The sequence below is a fragment of the Aegilops tauschii genome, chromosome 4, assembly GCF_002575655.3.
Source record: "Aegilops tauschii subsp. strangulata cultivar AL8/78 chromosome 4, Aet v6.0, whole genome shotgun sequence".
Classification (NCBI taxonomy): Eukaryota; Viridiplantae; Streptophyta; class Magnoliopsida; order Poales; family Poaceae; genus Aegilops; species Aegilops tauschii.
The window spans coordinates 522,786,707-522,809,166 of NC_053038.3; the positions used below are offsets into that span (position 1 = coordinate 522,786,707).

The 22,460-nt window shown below is 46.4% G+C and overlaps 1 protein-coding gene across 1 annotated transcript; it reads right to left on the reverse strand.

Annotated features, from left to right (window-relative positions):
- Positions 1-14,932: 14,932 nt before the first annotated feature.
- Positions 14,933-16,647, reverse strand: LOC109777691 (tryptamine benzoyltransferase 1). Its single transcript, XM_073497420.1, has 2 exons — positions 16,182-16,647; positions 14,933-16,085 (listed from the first exon to the last, which is right to left on the reverse strand). The coding sequence occupies exons 1-2, from the start codon at positions 16,542-16,544 to the stop codon at positions 15,168-15,170; spliced, it is 1,281 nt and encodes a 426-aa protein (XP_073353521.1). The 5' UTR covers positions 16,545-16,647; the 3' UTR covers positions 14,933-15,167.
- Positions 16,648-22,460: the final 5,813 nt, after the last annotated feature.

Genomic DNA, 22,460 nt, shown 5'->3' on the forward strand with positions numbered 1-22,460 from the left:
TGAAAGCAATGAAACTCATACGCTCCCCACCTGTTGATTCTTGTTCAGAATATCATCCTAATGACTATTCTAACCTCGAGGAGTCAAAGGCAGATGGCATGTGCTGTTCACCCATCAAGGTGCCTGTTCTAATTTGGCAAGGTTTTATTGATTGCACGTATCTTGCATATGTTGTCTTACATTTCTTCTACTTCATTGCACCGCCATCTGCTTAGTTTACTCATGATATAACTCGAGATGCCATGCCCATCCATTATCAATACATATTCCATCTGTCATCATACCATGTTTTTCCACTCAAATGCTGTTCTTGTGCATCAGACATCAAAAAGGAAGAGGGTGATTGCCGAACCTGAAGGAGCACCAGCAAAGTCCTTGAAAAACGTGGTGGTGCCGGAGAAATCAGACATCGCCCCACTTATATTGGCTGTACAACCAGTGACACTAAACGTAGGCCCGACTCCAGCAGACTGTACCCATACTTCACTGGCCACACCACTAGCCCCACCACACAGGACCTGCACTCCAGCAAAAGGTATACCGATTTCATTTGCCATAGCACCAGCTGTACCACAGAAAAATCCCACTCCAGCAAAAAGTACAGCAAGTCCACCGGCCGAAGACCTATCCCAACTGCAGAGACGGCCAATTCCTGCAGATTGGAACCCCATTCCATTTATTCCCAGTTTAAAAGACAATGCTTCCAATGTTGTTAGAGACTACGTGCATATATTCCCATCATGGGAAGATTATAGTGAAGACAAACACCATTTTCACATCTTCCTGTCCAACTTACGTGTAAGTGCTATTATTCATGGTTATTATTTTTCTGTTTTCTGCTGATCGAACACATCAATGATTTACATTACATTGTTGTAACTAGGTGAGGGTCAATCTGGATAGTCATGACGAGCAAAGCTTGCTTGTGCTTTTCAAGGAAGCATTGCAGCAGTATCGGTGTTACCTGAGGAAATCACACTTTGATGGCAAGTCTATAAACGAATTTCCGGTGAAGTCTCCTGTGCTAAATTTAGAAAACATTGAATGGAAAAACCTTGTTATGCACTGGTCTCGTTCCCAGGATGAGGTACTGTCTATGAAATCAAATGACAATTTGAACTTCTACTTTTCCGCATGTGCCTTACGGATCTTTTTTGCAGGAAATCTGCTCGAAGAAGAATTCCGGTTTGAAAAGAACGACAGGATATCGCAAATATGCTGCCCGCTGCTTTGCTCTTGTTAGTACCTGTTGTCCTGTATCACTGTACTTGCATACATACCATGTTCATTATGTGACAGCAGTATGCATGATAGCTTGCTTATCAATTGTTCGCTCCAAATTATCTGATCTGTATGAATGGTTACATTAGTGTAGAATATATCCAATGCCAATGATTTTTTTAGCTCTGCATTGTTTTTGTAAGTACTGTTGGAAATATGCCCTAGAGGCAATAATAAATTGGTTATTATTATATTTCCTTGTTCATGATAATCGTTTATTATACATGCTAGAATTTTATTGATAGGAAACTCAGATACATGTGTGGATACATAGACAACACCATGTCCCTAGTAAGCCTCTAGTTGACTAGCTCGTTGATCAATAGATGGTTATGGTTTCCTGACCATGGACATTGGATGTCGTTGATAACGGGATCACATCATTAGGAGAATGATGTGATGGACAAGACCCAATCCTAAGCCTAGCACAAGATCGTGTAGTTCGTTTGCTAAGAGCTTTTCTAATGTCAAGTATCATTTCCTTAGACCATGAGATTGTGCAACTCCCGGATACCGTAGGAATGCTTTGGGTGTACCAAACGTCACAACGTAACTAGGTGGCTATAAAGGTGCACTACAGGTATCTCCGAAAGTGTCTGTTGGGTTGGCACGAATCGAGACTGGGATTTGTCACTCCGTGTAAACGGAGAGGTATCTCTGGGCCCACTCGGTAGGACATCATCATAATGTGCACAATGTGACCAAGGAGTTGATCACAGGATGATGTGTTACGGAACGAGTAAAGAGACTTGCCGGTAACGAGATTGAACAAGGTATCAGGATACCGACGATCGAATCTCGGGCAAGTAACATACCGATAGACAAAGGGAATTGTATACGGGATTGATTGAATCCTCGACATCGTGGTTCATCCGATGAGATCATCGAGGAGCATGTGGGAGCCAACATGGGTATCCAGATCCCGCTGTTGGTTATTGACCGGAGAGTCGTCTCGGTCATGTCTGCGTGTCTCCCGAACCCGTAGGGTCTACACACTTAAGGTTCGGTGACGCTAGGGTTGTAGAGATATTAGTATGCGGTAACCTGAAAGTTGTTCGGAGTCCCGGATGAGATCCCGAACGTCACGAGAAGTTCCGGAATGGTCCGGAGGTAAAGATTTATATATGGGAAGTCTTATTTTGGTCGCCGGAAAAGTTTTGCATTTTATCGGTATTGTACCGGGAGTGCCGAAAGGGGCCCGGGGGTCCACCAAGGGGTCCACCGGCCCCCGGGGGGCCACATGGGCTGCGGGGGGTGCGCCTTGGCCTATATGGGCCAAGGGAACCAGCCCCAAGAGTCCCATGCGCCAAGAGATAAGATAAAGGGAGAGTCCTAAAGGGGGAAGGCACCTCCGAGGTGCCTTGGGGAGGAAGGACTCCTCCCTGGCCGCACCCTTCCTTGGAGGAAGGGCCAAGGCTGCGCCCCCCTCTCCCTTGGCCCTATATATAGTGGGGGGGAGGGAGGGCAGCAATATCCTAGCCCCTGGCGCCTCCCTCTCCCTCCCGTGACACCTCTCCCTCCCGTTAGTGCTTGGCGAAGCCCTACCGGGATCCCCGCTACTTCCACCACCACGCCGTCGTGCTGCTGGATCTCCATCAACCTCTCCTCCCCCTTGCTGGATCAAGAAGGAGGAGACGTCGCTGCTCCGTACGTGTGTTGAACGCGGAGGTGCCGTCCGTTCGGCGCTAGGATCATCGGTGATTTGGATCACGACGAGTACGACTCCATCAACCTCGTTCTCTTGAACGCTTCCGCTCGCGATCTACAAGGGTATGTAGATGCACTCCTCTCTCTCGTTGCTGGATGACTCCATAGATTGATCTTGGTGATGCGTAGAAAATTTTGAATTTCTGCTACGTTCCCCAACAGTGGCATCATGAGCTAGGTCTATGCGTAGTTTCTATGCACGAGTAGAACACAAAGTAGTTGTGGGCGTAGATGTTGCCAATTCTTCTTGCCGCTACTAGTCTTATCTTGTTTCGGCGGCATTGTGGGATGAAGCGGCCCGGACCGACCTTACACGTACGCTTACGTGAGACAGGTTCCACCGACTGACATGCACTAGTTGCATAAGGTGGCTAGCGGGTGTCTGTCTCTCCCACTTTAGTCGGAACGGATTCGATGAAAAGGGTCCTTATGAAGGGTAAATAGAAATTGGCATATCACGTTGTGGTTTTACGTAGGTAAGAAACGTTCTTGCTAGAAACCTATACAAGCCACGAAAAAAAACTTGCAACAACAATTAGAGGACGTCTAACTTGTTTTTGCAGCATGTGCTATGTGATGTGATATGGCCAGAAGATGTGATGAATGATATATGTGATGTATGAGATTGATCATATTCTTGTAATAGGAATCACGACTTGCATGTCGATGAGTATGACAACCGGCAGGAGCCATAGGAGTTGTCTTTATTTTTTGTATGACCTGCGTGTCATTGATTAACGCCATGTAAATTACTTTACTTTATTGCTAAGCGCGTTAGCCATAGAAGTAGAAGTAATCGTTGGCGTGACAACTTGATGAAGACACAATGATGGAGATCATGATGATGGAGATCATGGTGTCATGCCGGTGACAAAGATGATCATGGTGCCCCGAAGATGGAGATCAAAGGAGCAAAATGATATTGGCCATATCATGTCACTATTTGATTGCATGTGATGTTTATCATGTTATGCATCTTATTTGCTTAGAATGACGGTAGCATAAATAAGATGATCCCTCACTAAAATTTCAAGAGACGTGTTCCCCCTAACTGTGCACCGTTGCGAAGGTTCGTTGTTTCGAAGCACCACGTGATGATCGGGTGTAATAGATTCTAACGTTCGAATACAACGGGTGTTGACGAGCCTAGCATGTACAGACATGGCCTCGGAACACATGCGAAACACTTAGGTTGACTTGACGAGCCTAGCATGTACAGACATGGCCTCGGAACACAAGACACCGAAAGGTCGAACATGAGTCGTATAGCAGATACGATCAACATGGAGATGTTCACCGATGATGACTAGTCCGTCTCACGTGATGATCGGACACGGCCTAGTTTGACTCGGATCATGTATCACTTAGATGACTAGAGGGATGTCTATCTGAGTGGGAGTTCATTAAATAATTAGATGAACTTCATTATCATGAACATAGTCAAAAAGGTCTTTGCAAATTATGTCATACGTTTTAGTTCTACTGTTTAAGATATGTTCCTAGAGAAAATTTAGTTGAAAGTTGGTAGTAGCAATTATGCGGACTGGGTCCGTAAACTGAGGATTGTCCTCATTGCTGCACAGAAGGCTTATGTCCTTAATGCACCGCTCGGTGTGCTGAACCTCAGCGTCGTCTGTAGATGTTACGAAACATCTGACATACACGTTTTGATGACTACGTGATAGTTCAGTGCGTATTGCTAACGGTTTAGAATTGTGGCACCAAAGACGGTTTTGAAACGTCGCAGAACATATGAGATGTTCCGAAGACTGAAATTGGGATTTCAGACTAGTGCCCACGTCAAGAGGTATGAGACCTCTGACAAGTTTCTTAAGCCTGCAAACTAAGGGAGAAAAGCTCAATCGTTGAGCATGTGCTCAGATTGTCTGAGTACCACAATCGCTTGAATCGAGTGGGAGTTAATCTCCCAGATGAGATAGTGATGGTTCTCCATAATCACTGCCACCAAGCTAGTAGAGCTTCGTGATGAACTATAACATATCAGGGATAGTTATGATGATCCTTGAGCTATTCGCGATGTTTGACACCGCGAAAGTAGAAATCAAGAAGGAGCATCAATTGTTGCTGGTTAGTAAAACCACTGGTTTCTAGAAGGGCAAAGGCAAAAGGGATACTTCATGAAACAGCAAATCGTTTGCTGCTCTAGTGAAGAATCCCAAGGTTGAACCCAAACCCGAGACTGAGTGCTTCTGTAATGAGGGGAACGGTCACTGAAGCAGTACTAGCCTAGATACTTGGTAGATGAGAAGGCGGGCAAGGTCGACAGAAGTATAGGATATACGTTATATGAATGTGTACTTTACTAGTACTCCTAGCAGCACTAGGGTATTAGATACCGGTTCGGTTGCTAAGTGTTAGTAACTCGAAATAAAAGCTGCGGAATAAACGGAGACTAGCTAAAGGTGAGATGACGATATGTGTTGGAAGTGTTTCCAAGGTTGATGTGATCAAGCATCGCATGCTCCCTCTACCATCGAGATTTGGTGTTTGCGTTGAGCATGATTGGATTATGTTTATCGCAATATGGTTATTCATCTAAGGAGAATAATGGTTACTCTGTTTATTTGAATAATACCTTCAATGGTCTTGCACCTAAAATGAATCTCGATCGTAGTGATACACATGTTCATGCCAAAAGATATAAAATAGTAATGATAGTTCCACATACTTGTGGCACTGACATTTGAGTCATATTGGTATAGAACGCATGAAGAAGCTCCATGTAGATGGATATTTGGACTCAGTCGTTTTTTAAAAGATTGAGACATGCGAACCATGTCTATTGGTATATATGCATGAAGAAACTCCATGCAGATGGATCGTTTGGACTCGCTTGATTTTGAATCACTTGAGACATGCAAATCATACCACATGGGCAAGATGACTGAAAGGCCTCGTTTTCAGTAAGATGGAACAAGAAAGCAACTTATTGGAAGTAATACATTTTGATGTATGCAGTCCAATGAGTGCTGAGGCATGCAGTGGATATCGTTATGTTCTTACTTCACAGATGATTTGAGTGGATGCTGAGTGTATTTACTTGATGAAACACAAGTCTGAATTATTGAAAGGTTCAAGTAATTTCAGAGTGAAGTTGAAGATCGTCGTGACAAGAGGATAAAATGTCTGTGATATGATCATAGAGATGAGTATCTAAGTTACGAGTTTGGCACACAATTAAGACATTGTGGAAAGTGTTTCACAATTAATACCGCCCGGAACACCATAGTGTAATGGTGTGTCCGAACATCATAACTGCACCCCATTGGATATGGTGCATACCATGATGTCTCTTATCGAATTACCACTATCGTTTATGGGTTAGGCATTAGAGACAATCGCATTCACTTTAAAAGGGGCACCACGCAATTCCGTTGAGACGACACCGTTTAGAGAAACCTAAGTTGTCGTTTCTTAAAAGTTTGGGGCTGCGATGCTTATGTGAAAAAGTTTCAGGCTGATAAGCTCGAACCCAAAGCGGATAAATGCGTCTTCATAGAATACCCAAAACAGTTGGGTATACCTCCTATTTCAGATCTGGAAGCAAAAGTAATTGCTTCTAGAAACAGGTCCTTTCTCGAGGAAAAGTTTCACTCGAAAGAATTGAGTGGGAGGATGGTGGAGACTTGATAAGGTTATTGAACCGTCACTTCAACTAGTGTGTAGCAGGGCACAGGAAGTTGTTCCTGTGGCACCTATACCAATTGAAGTGGAAGCTTATGATAGTGATCATGAAACTTCGGATCAAGTCACCACCAAACCTCGTAGGACGACGAGGATGCGTGCTACTTCAGAGTGGTACGTGATCCTGTCTGGGATATCATGTTGTTGGACAATACTGAACCTACGAGCTATGGAGAAGCGATGGTGGGCCCATATTCCGACAAATGGTTAGAAGCCATGAAATCCGAGATAAATGGATCTTTGAGAAGAAGACGGACGTGGACGGTAATGTTACCGTCTATGAAGCTCGACTTGTGGCAAAGAGTATTTCCACAAGTTCAAGGAGTTGACTACGATGAGATTTTCCCATCCGTAGCGATGCTTAAGTCCGTCGGAATCATGTTAGCATTAGCTGCAATCTGGCAGATGGATGTCAAAACAAGTTTCCTTACCAGTTTTCGTAAGGAAAGGTTGTATGTGATACAATCAGAAAGGTTTTGTCGATCCTAAGGATGCTAAAAGGTATGCTAGCTCCAGCGATCCTTCCATGGACTAGAGCAAGCATCTCGGAGTCAGAATATACACTTTGATGAAGTGATCAAAGTTTTTGGGTTTATACAAAGTTTGTTAGAAACTTGTATTTACAATAAAGTGAGTGGGAGCGCTGCAACATTTCTGATAAGTATATGTGAATGACATATTGTTGATCCGAAATGATGTAAAATTTCTGAAAAGCATAAAGGGTTGTTTGAAAGGAGTTTTTCGAACGAAGACCTGGATAAAGCTGCTTACATATAGGGCATCAAGATCTATAGAGATAGATCAAGACGCCTGATGATACTTTCAAAGAACGCACACCTTGACATGATTTTGAAAGAGTTCAAAAAAGATCAGCAAAGAAGGAGTTCTTGGCTGTGTTACAAGGTGTGAGTATTGAGTAAGACTCAAGACCTGACCACAGCAGAAAAGAGAGAAAGGACGAAGGTTGTCCCCTATGCTTCAGACGTAGGCTCTACAGTATGCTATGCTGTGTACCGCACATGAAGTGTGCCTTGCCATGAGTTGGTCAAGGGGTACAATAGTGATCCGGGAATGGATCACATGACAGCGGTCGAATTTATGCTTAGTATGTAGTGGACTAAGGAATTTTCTCGATGATGGAGGTGAAAAGGAGTTCGTCGTAAAGGGTTACGTTGATGCGAACTTTGACACTAATCCGGATGACTCTGGGTAGTAAACCGGATTCGTATAGTAGAGCAATCATTTGAAATGGCTCCAAATAGCGCGTGGTAGCATCCACAAGATGACATAGATATTCGTAAAGCACACACGGATCTGAAAGGTTCAGACCCGTTGACTAATAACCTCTCTCACAAGCATAACATGATCAAATCAGAACTCATTGAGAGTTAATCACATAGAGATGTGAACTAGATTGTTGACTCTAGTAAACTCTTTGGATGTTGGTCACATGGTGATGTGACCGGTGAGTGTTAATCACATGGTGATGTGAACTAGATTATTGACTCTAGTGCAAGTGGGAGACAGTTGGAAATATGCCCTAGAGGCAATAATAAATTGGTTATTATTATATTTCCTTGTTCATGATAATCGTTTATTACCCATGCTAGAATTGTATTGATAGGAAACTCAGATACATGTGTGGATACATAGACAACACCATGTCCCTAGTAAGCCTCTAGTTGACTAGCTCGTTGATCAATAGATGGTTATGGTTTCCTGACCATGGACATTGGATGTCGTTGATAACGGGATCACATCATTAGGAGAATGATGTGATGGACAAGACCCAATCCTAAGCCTAGCACAAGATCGTGTAGTTCGTTTGCTAAGAGCTTTTCTAATGTCAAGTATCATTTCCTTAGACCATGAGATTGTGCAACTCCCGGATACCGTAGGAATGCTTTGGGTGTACCAAACGTCACAACGTAACTGGGTGGCTATAAAGGTGCACTACAGGTATCTCCGAAAGTGTCTGTTGGGTTGGCACGACTCGAGACTGGGATTTGTCACTCCGTGTAAACGAAGAGGTATCTCTGGGCCCACTCGGTAGGACATCATCATAATGTGCACAATGTGACCAAGGTGTTGATCACGGGATGATGTGTTACGGAACGAGTAAAGAGACTTGCCGGTAACGAGATTGAACAAGGTATCGGGATACCGATGATCGAATCTCGGGCAAGTAACATACCGATAGACAAAGGGAATTGTATACGGGATTGATTGAATACTCGACATCGTGGTTCATCCGATGAGATCATCGAGGAGCATGTGGGAGCCAACATGGGTATCCAGATCCCGCTGTTGGTTATTGACCGGAGAGTCGTCTCGGTCATGTCTGCTTGTCTCCCGAACCCGTAGGGTCTACACACTTAAGGTTCGGTGACGCTAGGGTTGTAGAGATATTAGTATGCGGTAACCCAAAAGTTGTTCGGAGTCCCGGATGAGATCCCGGACGTCACGAGGAGTTCCGGAATGGTCCGGAGGTAAAGACTTATATATGGGAAGTCTTATTTTGGTCGCCGGAAAAGTTTCGCACTTTATCGGTATTGTACCGGGAGTGCCGAAAGGGGTCCGGGGCTCCACCAGCCCCAGGGGGGCCACATGGGCTGTGGGGGGTGCGCCTTGGCCTATATGGGCCAAGGGAACCAGCCCCAAGAGGCCCATGCGCCAAGAGATAAGATAAAGGGAGAGTCCTAAAGGGGGAAGGCACCTCCGAGGTGCCTTGGGGAGGAAGGACTCCTCCCTGGCCGCACCCTTCCTTGGAGGAAGGGCCAAGGCTGCCCCCCCCTCTCCCTTGGCCCTATATATAGTGGGGGGGAGGGAGGGCAGCAATATCCTAGCCCCTGGCGCCTCCCTCTCCCTCCCGTGACACCTCTCCCTCCCGTTAGTGCTTGGCGAAGCCCTACCGGGATCCCCGCTACTTCCACCACCACGTCGTCATGCTGCTGGATCTCCATCAACCTCTCCTCCCCCTTGCTGGATCAAGAAGGAGGAGACGTCGCTGCTCCGTACGTGTGTTGAACGCGGAGGTGCCATCCGTTCGGCGCTAGGATCATCGGTGATTTGGATCACGACGAGTACGACTCCATCAACCCCGTTCTCTTGAACGCTTCCGCTCGCGATCTACAAGTGTATGTAGATGCACTCCTCTCTCTCGTTGCTAGATGACTCCATAGATTGATCTTGGTGATGCGTAGAAAATTTTGAATTTCTGCTACGTTCCCCAACAAGTACATGCTGTCCTTCATCAGTGTACTTATATTGACAGGTAGTTGTTCATGTACCATCACTCTGCAGCTTATTTTCCTTTGCCCTCCATTTTCTACACATCAGATCTATATTTACTCTTACCATAAGGTTGGTACTGAAGAAGTTTAGCTGTGCATTGCTCTTGGCTGTGCTTTTTGCCTGTATCGTTGTACATACATTTATAGCTACTTGGTTATGTAGCATCACTCTTCATCTTATCTTAAATATTCTCCATTTTTTCGTATATTATCACATCTATATTTACTCTTAACAAAATGTAGAATAAAGGCAATGATTATGAAGAAGATTCTGTGGTAAACTTCTTGAATTGCCCCCCCATCAGCATGGACAAGGGCTTTATAGAGCCTGTCTTCACCAGTAATGTAAGTTTGTCCTTCTCAAGCCTTCAAACTTTGTTGTGTATATTTGGTTAGGCATGACTGCAACAGCTGTTTATTTTTAGTGTTTGCATCAAATTGCATGTTTAAGGTTTATTATGTAGTTCATAAACAAAAGTTTGTCCTTCTCAATTTAAGTTTTCAGTTGTACAACCAATTTCCTTCTTCATACCATGTAAATTAAACTATACAAAGCAAGTGATCTTCTTTTGCACTGCATGTATGCTTCTGTTCTTCATCCGTAACCCAGTGGTGTGGTGAATCTACCCACTACAACACAATGTCATATTCTGCAATGTCTTAACTATGAACAATGTCATATCATTCTACTATTATTTAAACCGTCTCTTTATTTGCCAATCTGAAGTGGGATTAATTGACAGCACACTAACCATTGATACTTATGAGTTCTTGATCTGTAATCCAGTGGTGTCGTGAAGCTGCCAACTCCTTCACAATGTCATTTCCTGCCATGTCTTGACCTGAACAATACCATATTGTGTTAATGCAATTTTAAACTGTGTCACTTTATTCGTCAGTAAGAAATGTGATGAATTGTCAGCACTGATACTTTTATGTGCAAAACCTGTCATCTGTCTGCTTATTTATCTTTCAGAGTGAGGAAGATATAAGTGTTGAACAAGCGCAGTCTCATCATCTTGCTCAGGTGGTTGCGCTGCCGCTCGCCAGCAGGGCTAACCTTTCTTGAACTCTATTAAAGTGCTGTCGGTTTTGTATATTATTTTGTCGGCGTGTTTATTTGCACTGGTGGCGATCTTTGATGCCCAGTGTATGTAATCTACTGTCTGCTTGTGCTTTATTATCATAGTGGCGAACTTTCATGCCCAGTGGATGTAATATGTCGTAATTTCTTTATTGTATAGTCTAGGTTTTTTCTTATTCACAATGCTGTAGTTATTTTACTGTATATATATCCTGTCTTCGCAGTAAACCGGCCAAACCGTAATATTACGGTACATAATCGGGCCGTCATGCAATCACGATGTATGATCCACATCATGGGCCTCGTCAAACTGGCCCACTAGTAGATTCGGGCCTTTAATAGGCCGAGTAACCCCCGGCCCTCTTTTCGCAAGAAAACTTAATGGGCTTTTAGGAGGCTGAGAAGTAGGTTGGACCTGAAACGTGCCGAACAGCTCACGGGCCGGCAGCAACCCGAAATGGACCCCGGCCCATGATTGTGCGAATCAAATCACGGGCTTTTAACAGGCCAAAATTGTCTCGGTCCTTGTTTGGCCCAATCAGATATCGGCTGCGAGCAGGCCGGATGCAAACCGGGCCGTAGTTAGGCCCAACTATATGACGGGCTTTTAACAGGCCGAAATTAATATAGGGCCGAAATGTTAAATGGGCCCTTAACAGGCCGAAACTAATATCAGCCCGAATTACTAAATGGGCCTTTAGCAAGTGGGCCCAAAAGCATAGCGTCCAGTTAACGGGCCCAATCTGATATGGGCCATAATTGAGGCCAAAGCCTCTTAAAGGGTCGGACCTGATCTGGGCCGTGATTTGGCCCAGAACGTGGGAGGCTTTTAACGGGCCGGATCTCATATGGGCCATTATTAGGCCCACAACGTGGCAGGCCATTAATGGACCGGATCAAATATGGGCCGACATTTGGCCGAAAACATGGCAACCAGTTAATGGGCCGGCCTACTAGGGTCCTCAAAATCTTGTGGGCCTACAGCTAGGCCGGCACATTAGTGTCGGCGAAATCTCGTGGGCCTTTAGCTGGGCCGGACCATTAGGATCCGCAAGAATTTTGTGGGCCTTTACCTGGGCCGGCCCATTATGGCCCGCGAAATCTTGTGGGCCTTTGGCTGGGCCAGCCCATTATGGTCCGCAAAATCTCGTGGGCCTTTAGCTGGGCCGGCCCATTATGGTCCGCCAAATCTTGTGGGCCTTTAGTTGGGCCGGCCCATTTAAACTTGATGGGCCGTGCCACGTGTCGACGTATCATAGGCGCCTTCTGTCCAATGAGTGGATGACATCTGTCCCAACGATGAGCCGACACGTGTTTCCTCCAGCCAATGATGATTTCACACGTGGAAAATCCCCATTGGTCGCGGCTGTTAACGGGTTATCGGATCCAAAACCCGACCCGATAGCTTAACGGCGTTCCGTTACGGTGGATGCCACGTGTCGGTCGCCCTTAACGAAAGCACTTCTGTGACGCGCGATTTATCGTCATGGAATTGGACACTTCCGTGATGATAATTTTGGTAATGTCATGGAACACTTCTACGACAGCACAGGTATGACTATCTTGATTATGTCATAAATTTGTCATGGATGTACATGCATGACAAAAAACGCGACCTACTGTGACAAACACGTATCATCACGGAAGTGTATTTTTTTTGTAGTGACAGAGTTCTTTATCATTAGTACTTTGCAAGTCACACTTGCATATCATTCTTTTCTTGAAGTTCGTCTGTAACTTTTATTCTCTTTGGATTTATTGAGTGCTTAATGACCATTACACATAAGGTGTACGGTCGATACTAGGAAAACATAATAGCTACTCCATACTTTTCTCCCAGAGTGGGACACATTAAACGCACATGAGTCATCATATCTTTCTCCTCTCATACATGATAAGTCCTTTGCTTAAATTTCTCCAGCCATACAGGATTTTTGACATAATACTATGTGAACTTTACCTAGTTACGCAGGTATTTTCCAAGATTTTTCCAGCCATACGGGTTTTATCATAATCATCTTTTCCCGCTATGCGGGTAATTCCCTGTAAGGGACATAAATGCCAGAATTGGCTCTTTTGACTGCATATTCAATCATCAAATTCAGAAATAAATCCGAATGCTCTTTGACGCACATGCTTGATCCGACTTTGGTCAAATTAAACATGCATGTTGCTTGTTTCATTTCAAATTATGTTGACTGAAAAATCTTCGTCATAGAGAGTACATGAAAGACATTCGTCAACCAAGACTCTCACTACTAGGGAAAACCTTATACACAGAATCTTTGTAGCATCGTGGTTTAGAAACAAACGCTGCTGCTAATTAACAGTAGCGAGCTTCAGGAAACCGCGCTACTAATAGCCCGGTAGCAGTAGCGCTTTAGGTGAAACAAGCGCTACTACTATAATTGCCACGGCGTTGCCTTCAGGCTAGATATAGTAGTAGCGCCCTTCTCCTGGACGCGCTACTGCTAAAGTACTTAGTAGCAGCGTTTTTCTTCAAAACTCGCTGCTGCTAAGTATCACCCCCCTTGCAACTAATTAAGTTTAGTCCCATACTGCTAAGCGAACAGGGTGTTTACCACCTTAAATATGTTACTTCTCAAACTATCTCGAGCACTTGGTCTTCATTAAACTATATGTGTAGCATTTGTGGCTGCAATATGAATCTTCGCCTGTGCCTATACAGGTACGGTGAGGATTCATGTTGACTATTTAGATTCTACACAAAAAGATCAATGATGACCAATGTATATTTTTGATGTTTTTACATGCTTAGACTTAGCAGTAGCGTTTTTCCAGGACAAAGCACTACTGATATTGGGCTTAGCAGTAGCGCGCTCCCTGTACTCGCGCTACTGCTAAAGCAAAACAAAACACGCGGCCCGGCCGGCCCCCCGCACGCTCATCTCTCAATCGTCCCCCTCCGCCCGACGCCGGCAGCTGCGGTTAGGGTTTCTCCTCCGCCACCGCCGCCGCAGGTAATGCTCCTCCCCCCTCTCGCCGCCCCTCCGCTGCTCCTCCACCCTCTCGCCGCCCACTCTGTCGCTGCCCGCGAGCTCTGGCCGGGCGCCTTTGGCCGACCGCCCTCGATCCCCTCGCCGACCGCTGTCGTCGCCCCGTCTCGTAGGAAAGTCACCGGCCTTCCCCTCGTCAGCACCCCCGGCCGAGGTCACCATGCCATCCCCCCTCCTCGACAGCACCCCCCGAGGGCTGCCCGACCTAGATGCAGCGAGGGCTTATGAATTTCATATGGATAACTAGATGCTTTTGTTTTTCTGTAATAAGTTACTTTTTGCAAAATGTAGATGCCAATTTAGTTGAAATGCTTTGGTAGGTGGTACCGTGATCTGCTAGATATTGGTTTTGATACAAGTATTTAGTTTGCAAGTGCTAAGTTAATCCCAATTAAATTTGCCACTTGTTTTTTTGAGCTGCCGGACTGGCATGATCTTGAAACACTGAACGAACATACATCTTCGAGCGACCTCGGCTTTGCCGGAGAAGAGAAGAGGTGCTACACACCTCACCGCGCAGGAAGAATATTATTTTTATTTAGCAAAAGAGGGTATTGCCTCCGATTTCAGAAACCACCAGAATCCAGTACCAGTAGCCCGATTACAAACCAAAATAGCCAACACATCTAGAGAAATATCCAGCGGCCTCTGGCAGCTACCTAACGCTAGACAAAGCACACGGGCGCAAACCAACCTATTACACATCTACCGAAAGAACGCCAAACTCTTTGCAGCAGACATCTAGACTGGAACAGCTTCTTCTCCCTGAAGAACACGCATTAGACGCGCGCAGGAAGAATAGTAATGAGGGCAAGCAGACCAAACTCGCCAAAGCAGAGCACCTATGCCGATCATCGGCGCCAACCATAGACGTACGATAAGGACCCACCGGAATCGGAGGTCCGGCCATCACAACTCTCAGGCGCTCCTCAACACCAACAGAGGCATCACCTGAGCGGGGGAGACTTTTTCCAAGGAAGAGGAGGCGTCACCGCCAGACCTACCTCTCCTGCAAGGCTACAACACCTAAAACCTAGGAATGAACAGTACCGCACACTGATCCGGGGCCTGTGGCAGGGCCTAGGTCAAGTAGCAGATCTGCTGGAACGTCGCAACGTGCTCCTCCGCGATGGATATGAAGAGGTCGAATCCGCCGTTCGCCTTGTGTGACGGCACAAGGAACATGATCCCCTCGACTGGCCAGTCCGGCAGCAGGAAAGCGGCAGGCTCCCCGGTGCCAAAGTCAAGCTGATGGAAGCCGAACCGCAGCCAGCTATCCACCTCTGCGTCCGGGCACAACATCGAGCCCGCAGGGACCGTCGTCGCGATGAGCTCCTGACCGTTCGCGTTAGCCACCCCGCCAAAGTCCACGAAGGACTGCACGTACTCCCCGTCGATGCGTGCCACAGCGTCGCGGATGGTCTCGACCACGCTGCTGTAGCTCGAGTTCAAGACGTCCCGGACCTGAAGCCTTGGGAACGCCCACAAAACCATGTTCCCGAAGAAGTTCATCGGCACGGGAGGCTCAGCCCTGCTCCTGCAGTTCACGGCCACCCTCACCGTGGTGAATTCCTCGGGTTTAAGGCCCCGCGCCGCGGTGATCTTCTTCCAGACGTGCGCGAGCAGGCACTGGAACGTGCTGCAGCGGGCACAAACACGGGCTTTGAGCTTGGCGACGAACTCGGCTGTGAAGTGCACCGTGAGGTTTTTTATCCTCTCCACGGGGACGACGGTTCCTTCTCTGCACGTGAATTCCACTGACCGGTGGTCGAACACCGGGGTCGGCGAGCTTCGCGGCAAGGCGGTTTCCGCACGGTTGAGGAATGGGGTCGGCATGATGAAGTCCATACCCTCGCGGACCGCTGTTGCCCACGCGGTGAAGAACATGCTCATGGAGTGGCCGTCGGCGACACGGTGGTGGGAGCACATCCCGACCACAAGACCTCCGCACCCGTACCTGTTCAGCTGGATCTGCAGCAGCGCCTCCCCATTGTTCTGCTGCAGGAAAATATATAGGCAAAAACAAAATCCATATGCTAGCTCTAGTCTGATCATGCAAGTCGTGAAAGAAGAAAATCCTCAATCGATAGGTACCCCTGGCTCTGGCGTTGTAGGGTAGAGGTGGTCGACTCTGGTGGCCATCCGGCCTTCCACCAGCACGTCCGCCAAGTTAGCCGGTAGCTTGGTCTCAATCAGGAGCACACCCTCGTTGTTGACGTCGAGGAAGTGCCGGCCGTGCTGGTCGACCGCGAGGCGCCCCGCCAGGTGGGGGAACGCCGCGACCGCCTTGAGAAGCCCGTCCTTGAGAGCCTCGTTGGACGGTGCCGGTGCGGGGTACGCTAGCACCATGGCAACGAAGACGTCCACGGCAGCGCGGTCGAAGAGGGTCAGTGGAACCTTGTCACCGACGAGCGGGTGTGGCACCGGCTTCACCATCGTGCTGCTCGTGATCTCCATTGGTCGGATTCTAGCTAGTATTTTGGCCCACTCACACGCTAAAACACTTTGTAATTAACCTCGATCGAGTAGTGCATGCGCGCGCTTTGGCAAACGGATCAGAAGCATGCATGTGGATCTTATAGTGCACGTTGCCTCTCTCTTTTCTTTTGTTGCGAAAAGGCCCAAGACCATATATTACCAAAATGAAAAGTACCGAACGTCAGGTACAACACATGGCAACTCCGAACGTTTTCGACGCCAAGTTTAGTGCCGCAAGGACGGCAAGTTAGTTGGCAAGCACGACAATTTTCTGTAAAAACAAATAAACAGAAGCACTAAAGTTACCATCCTCGCGTCACTAAACTTGCCGTAAAAAATGTTCGGAGTTGCGATGTGCTCCTACTAAATATACGGTACTTATCAGATTCCATATATTATGCACAAAAATGCTACACCCACGTACGATGCTACTATCTCTCGAAACAGGCTTAACAAAGTATATGGCCGAATGGTACAAGGTTGTGAGGTAGTCCTCTTACAAAGCAGATTCCGGGATAACCGTATCACTCAGAACGCACCATCCAACTACGCTACTGATGGAGAACATAGGGAAGACTAAGTGCAACATCACGCTACGCCCTAGCACACCTAAGCTCCACGTACTATGCTACGATAGCTTATGTAACTTTCCATCCCTGAATTTCATTGGGTGGGGCATGCCCTCTTCTTTTCCAATCAAAACTATCCACGCTGGCTCACCGGTAAGATATGCAAAAAGATTTACGTGGATGTAGCATTGCTCTATTATGTAGCACATGGAGAAGTACCTTGTGGCACTCAGGTGCTGGTGCACATGATAAGGGATTTTTCTTAGTAATTATAGAAAAAGTAAAAAAAATATTCCCAAAACTTGTTTGGATACAAAGTTGACCAAACTTTGTTCCCGTATAAAATGTTTAGCGTACAAATAAACCTCCATTGACCCCAGATAAAAAAACCAAATTTCCTAGTACGCTGTTCATGAAAAGTAACATGTACTCCCTCCGTCCGGTAATACTTGTCATTGAAATGGATGTATCTAGATATATTTTAGTTGTAGATACATCCATTTTCATTCATTTTGATGACAAGTAATTCCGGACGGAGGGAGAATATAGTTTTGATTTTCTTTTTCCGTCGCCCACAATATGCTGGAAGGTATTCCTACACGAAACTTTTTAAACTAGTACAACTATTGGACATCTTTGTTTCCATAAATTTTCAGGAATTTCTCATTTTTTTCCAATTTTGTTTTTGCATATTGGGTGCACCTACACCCGAGTGCCACAAGTCCGCGTCCGCATAAGAGGTCCTTACAAAAACACCCTTATAGGAAATCTGAAATACATTCAAAATCTTAGGGGTGCCGAAGCCTTCTTCCTCCTGCATCCATCGGTGGCGCGCCATGAGCATAGCTCGATGCCGCCTCTGGGTCTTTGCCTCGCCGGAGTAAACTTTTTGAAACCTAGGATAGCGGCCGAAAAGTTGTCGATGTAGACCAAGAGTGCACACTACCTTTGGGAGGCACGAAGAGAATCAATTTTATCCTGCACATATATTTCACACATACATGTGCATGGATCCATAGTCTATGGTTGCTTTGAGACTCATGCCATTTTTTAAACTTTTCGGGAATTTGTCTTGTTTCAGTCAAAGAATTGCATTGGATTTTTCTTCCTGTTTTAAAGTGTATTTTAGTGTTTCATTATGTATCATCGTGTATCAGCAAAGTCGTTCCATCATTCCTTTTTATTGGTACACAATAAAACATGATGATCTATGTTGAACAATAAAATGCGACAGAACATTTTGAAATATGAAACCAGATAAATTTTGTCAACAACCCAAAAAGTAGCACAAATCTCAAAGGAACCAAACATAGCGGATTCATATGCGCAAGATATCCCGTGCACGGTAGGTAAACCGCTCACTCGCAGGCAGGCACTCCCTGAGCAGTCAAAACGTGGAAAACAAGGTGGAGATTACCTGCGCCTAACAGTCAGTATTTGGATTTTTTTTCAAATACGCATGAGTGTGCGTACTATGTATTAAAAAGGAGAAAAGGGGGTGAAGAGCCCCTCCATGTTGGTGGTTACGTACTCACATGACCCCAACTCCATCCAAGCTTACAACTTACAAGCTAACTACTCGCTTCATGACCCACCTCCATGGCCGCTAGGAACCGGCACATGTCTAGTTTAAGCAATCCTGCCATCTTCCACGCTGTGCACTCTACCGCCACCCTATGAATTACAAACGCGGTCGATGGGGCATCCCATCGAACACTATGTCATTCTGATGTTTTCAAAGCTCCCAAAGTACGAGAACGATCAATGTCCGTGCATCCTTTTTCTCTGTGGCGCTGTCCGCGTTGGTCACACACCACTCGCCAAGTCTAGATGTTGATGTCGGAGGTTGCCTTTTCTTCTTGGGAATTCTCTATCTTGTTACGTACTGCATCTAATTTCTCGGCTTGTGTTTGCAGGCTACCCATGATCAAGATTGCTGTCCGGACGTGCGCGGGAATTCTTACACCTACTGCCTATCCTACATACTACCACTGTGACGGATGGCACATGATAATGAATGGACTATAAAGGAAGACCGCTTTAGCAAGTAAGCTCCTGGTTGATTGGTCTTCACACGTTTTTTTAAAGAAGAGGCTTTACCTGTCAGGATTACAACATGTGCCATTTAGAAGGAAAAACAGAAAACAAAGCAAACAACAAAGATACATAGCGCTGGAACAACTTACAACCAAAAGATAAACATGCAAAAAGGGGGATGAACTATGAAGGTCGGTGTTAGAAGGGAATGAGGGGAGATTGATGGAATCGATGTATTGCATGAGCCTCGTGGGCATATCCTAGTCTATCCTATCTTTCCTAAATAATTTGGCCCCATATAGATATAAAGCCTGTGAATATGACAACTATGACAAAGTGCTGCTGCTGGTAAGGCGCGGGGCCACGCGGCTGTGGAGGAGTGGCGGGAGCGGTGGGTGGTGATGGAGGACTGCCGCGGGTGGTGCCGCCGGCGAGGGCGGTGTGCATGGCCCGATTCTTGACTTGCTTCATCCGGCGCTCCTCCAACCGGAGATAGGCCACGAACATGGCGAAGGAGGGCTCTGGCATGAGCGTGAGATTCGCCGCGGCGTTGCCGAAGTCCTCGTTGAGGCCGGCGGTGAGCGTGCTGAGGAGGAGATCGTCATCGATCTTCGCGCCGATGTCCAGGAGCTCGTCAGCGAGAGTCTTGAGACGGCGACAGTAGTCGTCGACGGAGGAGTTGTCTTGGTGGCACCCAAAAAATTGCTGTCAAAAAACGCGACGTTGGAGACGATTGTCGATGAAGAGTCCATTCAGCTTGGTCCAAACGGCGAGAGCGTCATCACCTTCCTACACAACCGTATGAAACAGGTCCGGCGAGATGGTAAGGAAGAACCACCAGATGAGCGTGGCGTCAATGGTGGACCACTCATGATGCACGGCCACGAGGCTGGAGTCGGCAGAGCTGTCCACGTGGTCAAGGAGGTTGTACTCCTGGAACACGAGGGAGAAGTACGCCTTCCCGGCGCAAGAGTGGGAGCGCGGCGGCGGCGGGCGGAAGCTAGGGTTAAAACCCGAAAACGGATACCATGTATAATGATGAAATTGCACAATGTATTGATTGGATGCAATCGCACGTATATATATGATATACAATGGTGTAGTTTGGCAGTGCCCATGGAGGCCATGCCGATGCCAAGTATGTAAGTACGACACCTCCCAATTATAGTAGCGTCTTTGTCGCCGAGGTAGGAGCATGAAGATGAGGACATGAGGTCACTCCTATCGTTTCATACTTGATGTGTTTTTTTTTATTGTGGTGTGGCTGGTGGCCATGTACAAATTCTAAGATGTATGGATGCATTGCTGCTAGATCTTCATGTCAGCGTTGTTACCCCTGAAGGCATGGACAAAGCATTATGTGACGGAGAACTAGATGCCTCTGTGCTTTTTTTATGGACTGTCCGTGCTTGATGTGTTTTTTTTTATTGTGGTGTGGCTGGTGGCCATGTACAAATTCTAAGATGTATGGATGCATTGCTGCTAGATTTGTGCTTTTGCTTTTGAAGGTCTACGTGTTCTCTGAAAAAATAAAATGAAACAAACATTCCCATTAGTTCTTTTATACTGGGCCCTGAGTTAGACTTCAGGGCTTCCGGGCTTATGTGTTGGACCGAGCTTAATCTTTATTTTTCACGAAATATCAGTTTCGGGCCAGTTTCTTAGAAAAAAGGGGTTTTGGCCCATGCATAAAAAACAATGAGTTGGAGACCAAGCTTGGACATGTTTTCAGTGCTTTTTATTTCCAAGCTAGCAAGTCGTTTTAATTTCCCTAAAAAAGGGCCCCGCTCTAACTGCACAAATACCGAGATACTCTAGAAAATAATATTTTTTGACTTCTCATATCATACCATACCACGGATGGTTCAAATAAATATGATTTCATTGTTTAGTATTTTTTTACTCCATAACCTTTCTGCTATATATGGCTACAAATTCCCGGAACAACACGTGGGGTATCATTTAGTGTACTCAACAGTTCTTACCTAGTGAGGCTACGTCCCTGCACTGGTAGCGTACCTAGCAGAAAGAAGAAGAAAACTTGGCGTTGCCAGCAACACTTGCCCACTGAGGCTACTTCCCATAAATTTTCAACATCATCGGTCTGCACTGAAAAGCATGCCTAATCAGAAAGAAACAGCTTAGCGGGCTAGCGGCGTAGAGAGGGACACGTCTCTATAAGGACACGATCTGGTCTAGTCTAGTGATCTACTAGTACTATCAGCGTCGGAGGCTCGGGGCCATTGAGAGAGAGGAGATGCCGTGCGCGCGATGAGACCGAGGCTACTGGTACCGGCTGCGGCCGAACCAACGTGTCGAATTCACACCCCGCATGTGTGCCCGCCGGTGAGACGGTCACAAAGTCGTCGTGTGGCTTAGGGCATCTCCAACGGCAAACCATATTTTTATTTTGCATCCAGGAGTGAATTGCAAAAAACATCGACATTGAAGGCTAGTGTTGCAGAAATCACAAGTCTCTAGTTTTGTGCCCAAAAACACTAATTCCCAGGCTAATTTTTTGCAGATACCACAAGTCGCTCGGTTCGCTCGTTTTAAGTGGGATTATGACAGGTGGGGCCCGCTTTTGTCGACGTGGCATAACTGTTCAACCGTTACACTCGTTCACGCCGCGAGACGCCGTGCGCGGGCCGACCGGAACCCTGTTGACCGGTCCCTCCCCGCTAGCCGTTCTCCATCTCTTCCCGTCCCCGACACCCTCTCCGCTCAGACATGGCGACGGCGAGTGGCGGCGGCGACTGCGGTGGGCCTGCCGGTGGCGGAGACGACAGGCCACCGGAGGCGGATCTTTGCGGTAGCTCAAACCCCGGCGCCCCTTCGGACAGCAGCCCCAACACCAGCCCCCAGCACTTGCTGGAGTTCGCGGCGGCTAGATCTTGGGCCAGGGCCGTGAAGGCGGATCCGACGGAAAGCCACCGGTGGGGCTCTTCATTCGGCGGCGTCTAGTAAGTTAACATCATTTGTACAGATTCTAGGGTTAGGGTTAGGATTCGGCGACTGGATCTTGGGATGTATGTATGTGTTGTTATTTTGATTTGCAGTGTTAAACTTAGCTTGTGTACTGAAACACTCAATTTGATTTTGGGGGAGGGGGCAGGGGAATAGCCCATTGTCATAGACTCATATAGTTGATATGTAGCAATGTGAACTGTTTATTAGAGCAGTGCAAATACAGAACACATTAGAGTAGCTTATATTGTTAATATGCAGTGTTAATTAGAGTACATTAGAGTATCTACATCTGTAGTTATGCATTGTTAATTAGAGCAGT

Bases quoted from the DNA above. Each gene is read 5' to 3' on its own strand.
- LOC109777691 (XM_073497420.1), bottom strand. From the start codon at position 16,544: ATGGAGATCACGAGCAGCACGATGGTGAAGCCGGTGCCACACCCGCTC. The intron at 16,086-16,181 runs GTACCTATCGAT...ATTTTCCTGCAG, and splicing joins CTACAACGCCAGAGCCAGGG to CAGAACAATGGGGAGGCGCT.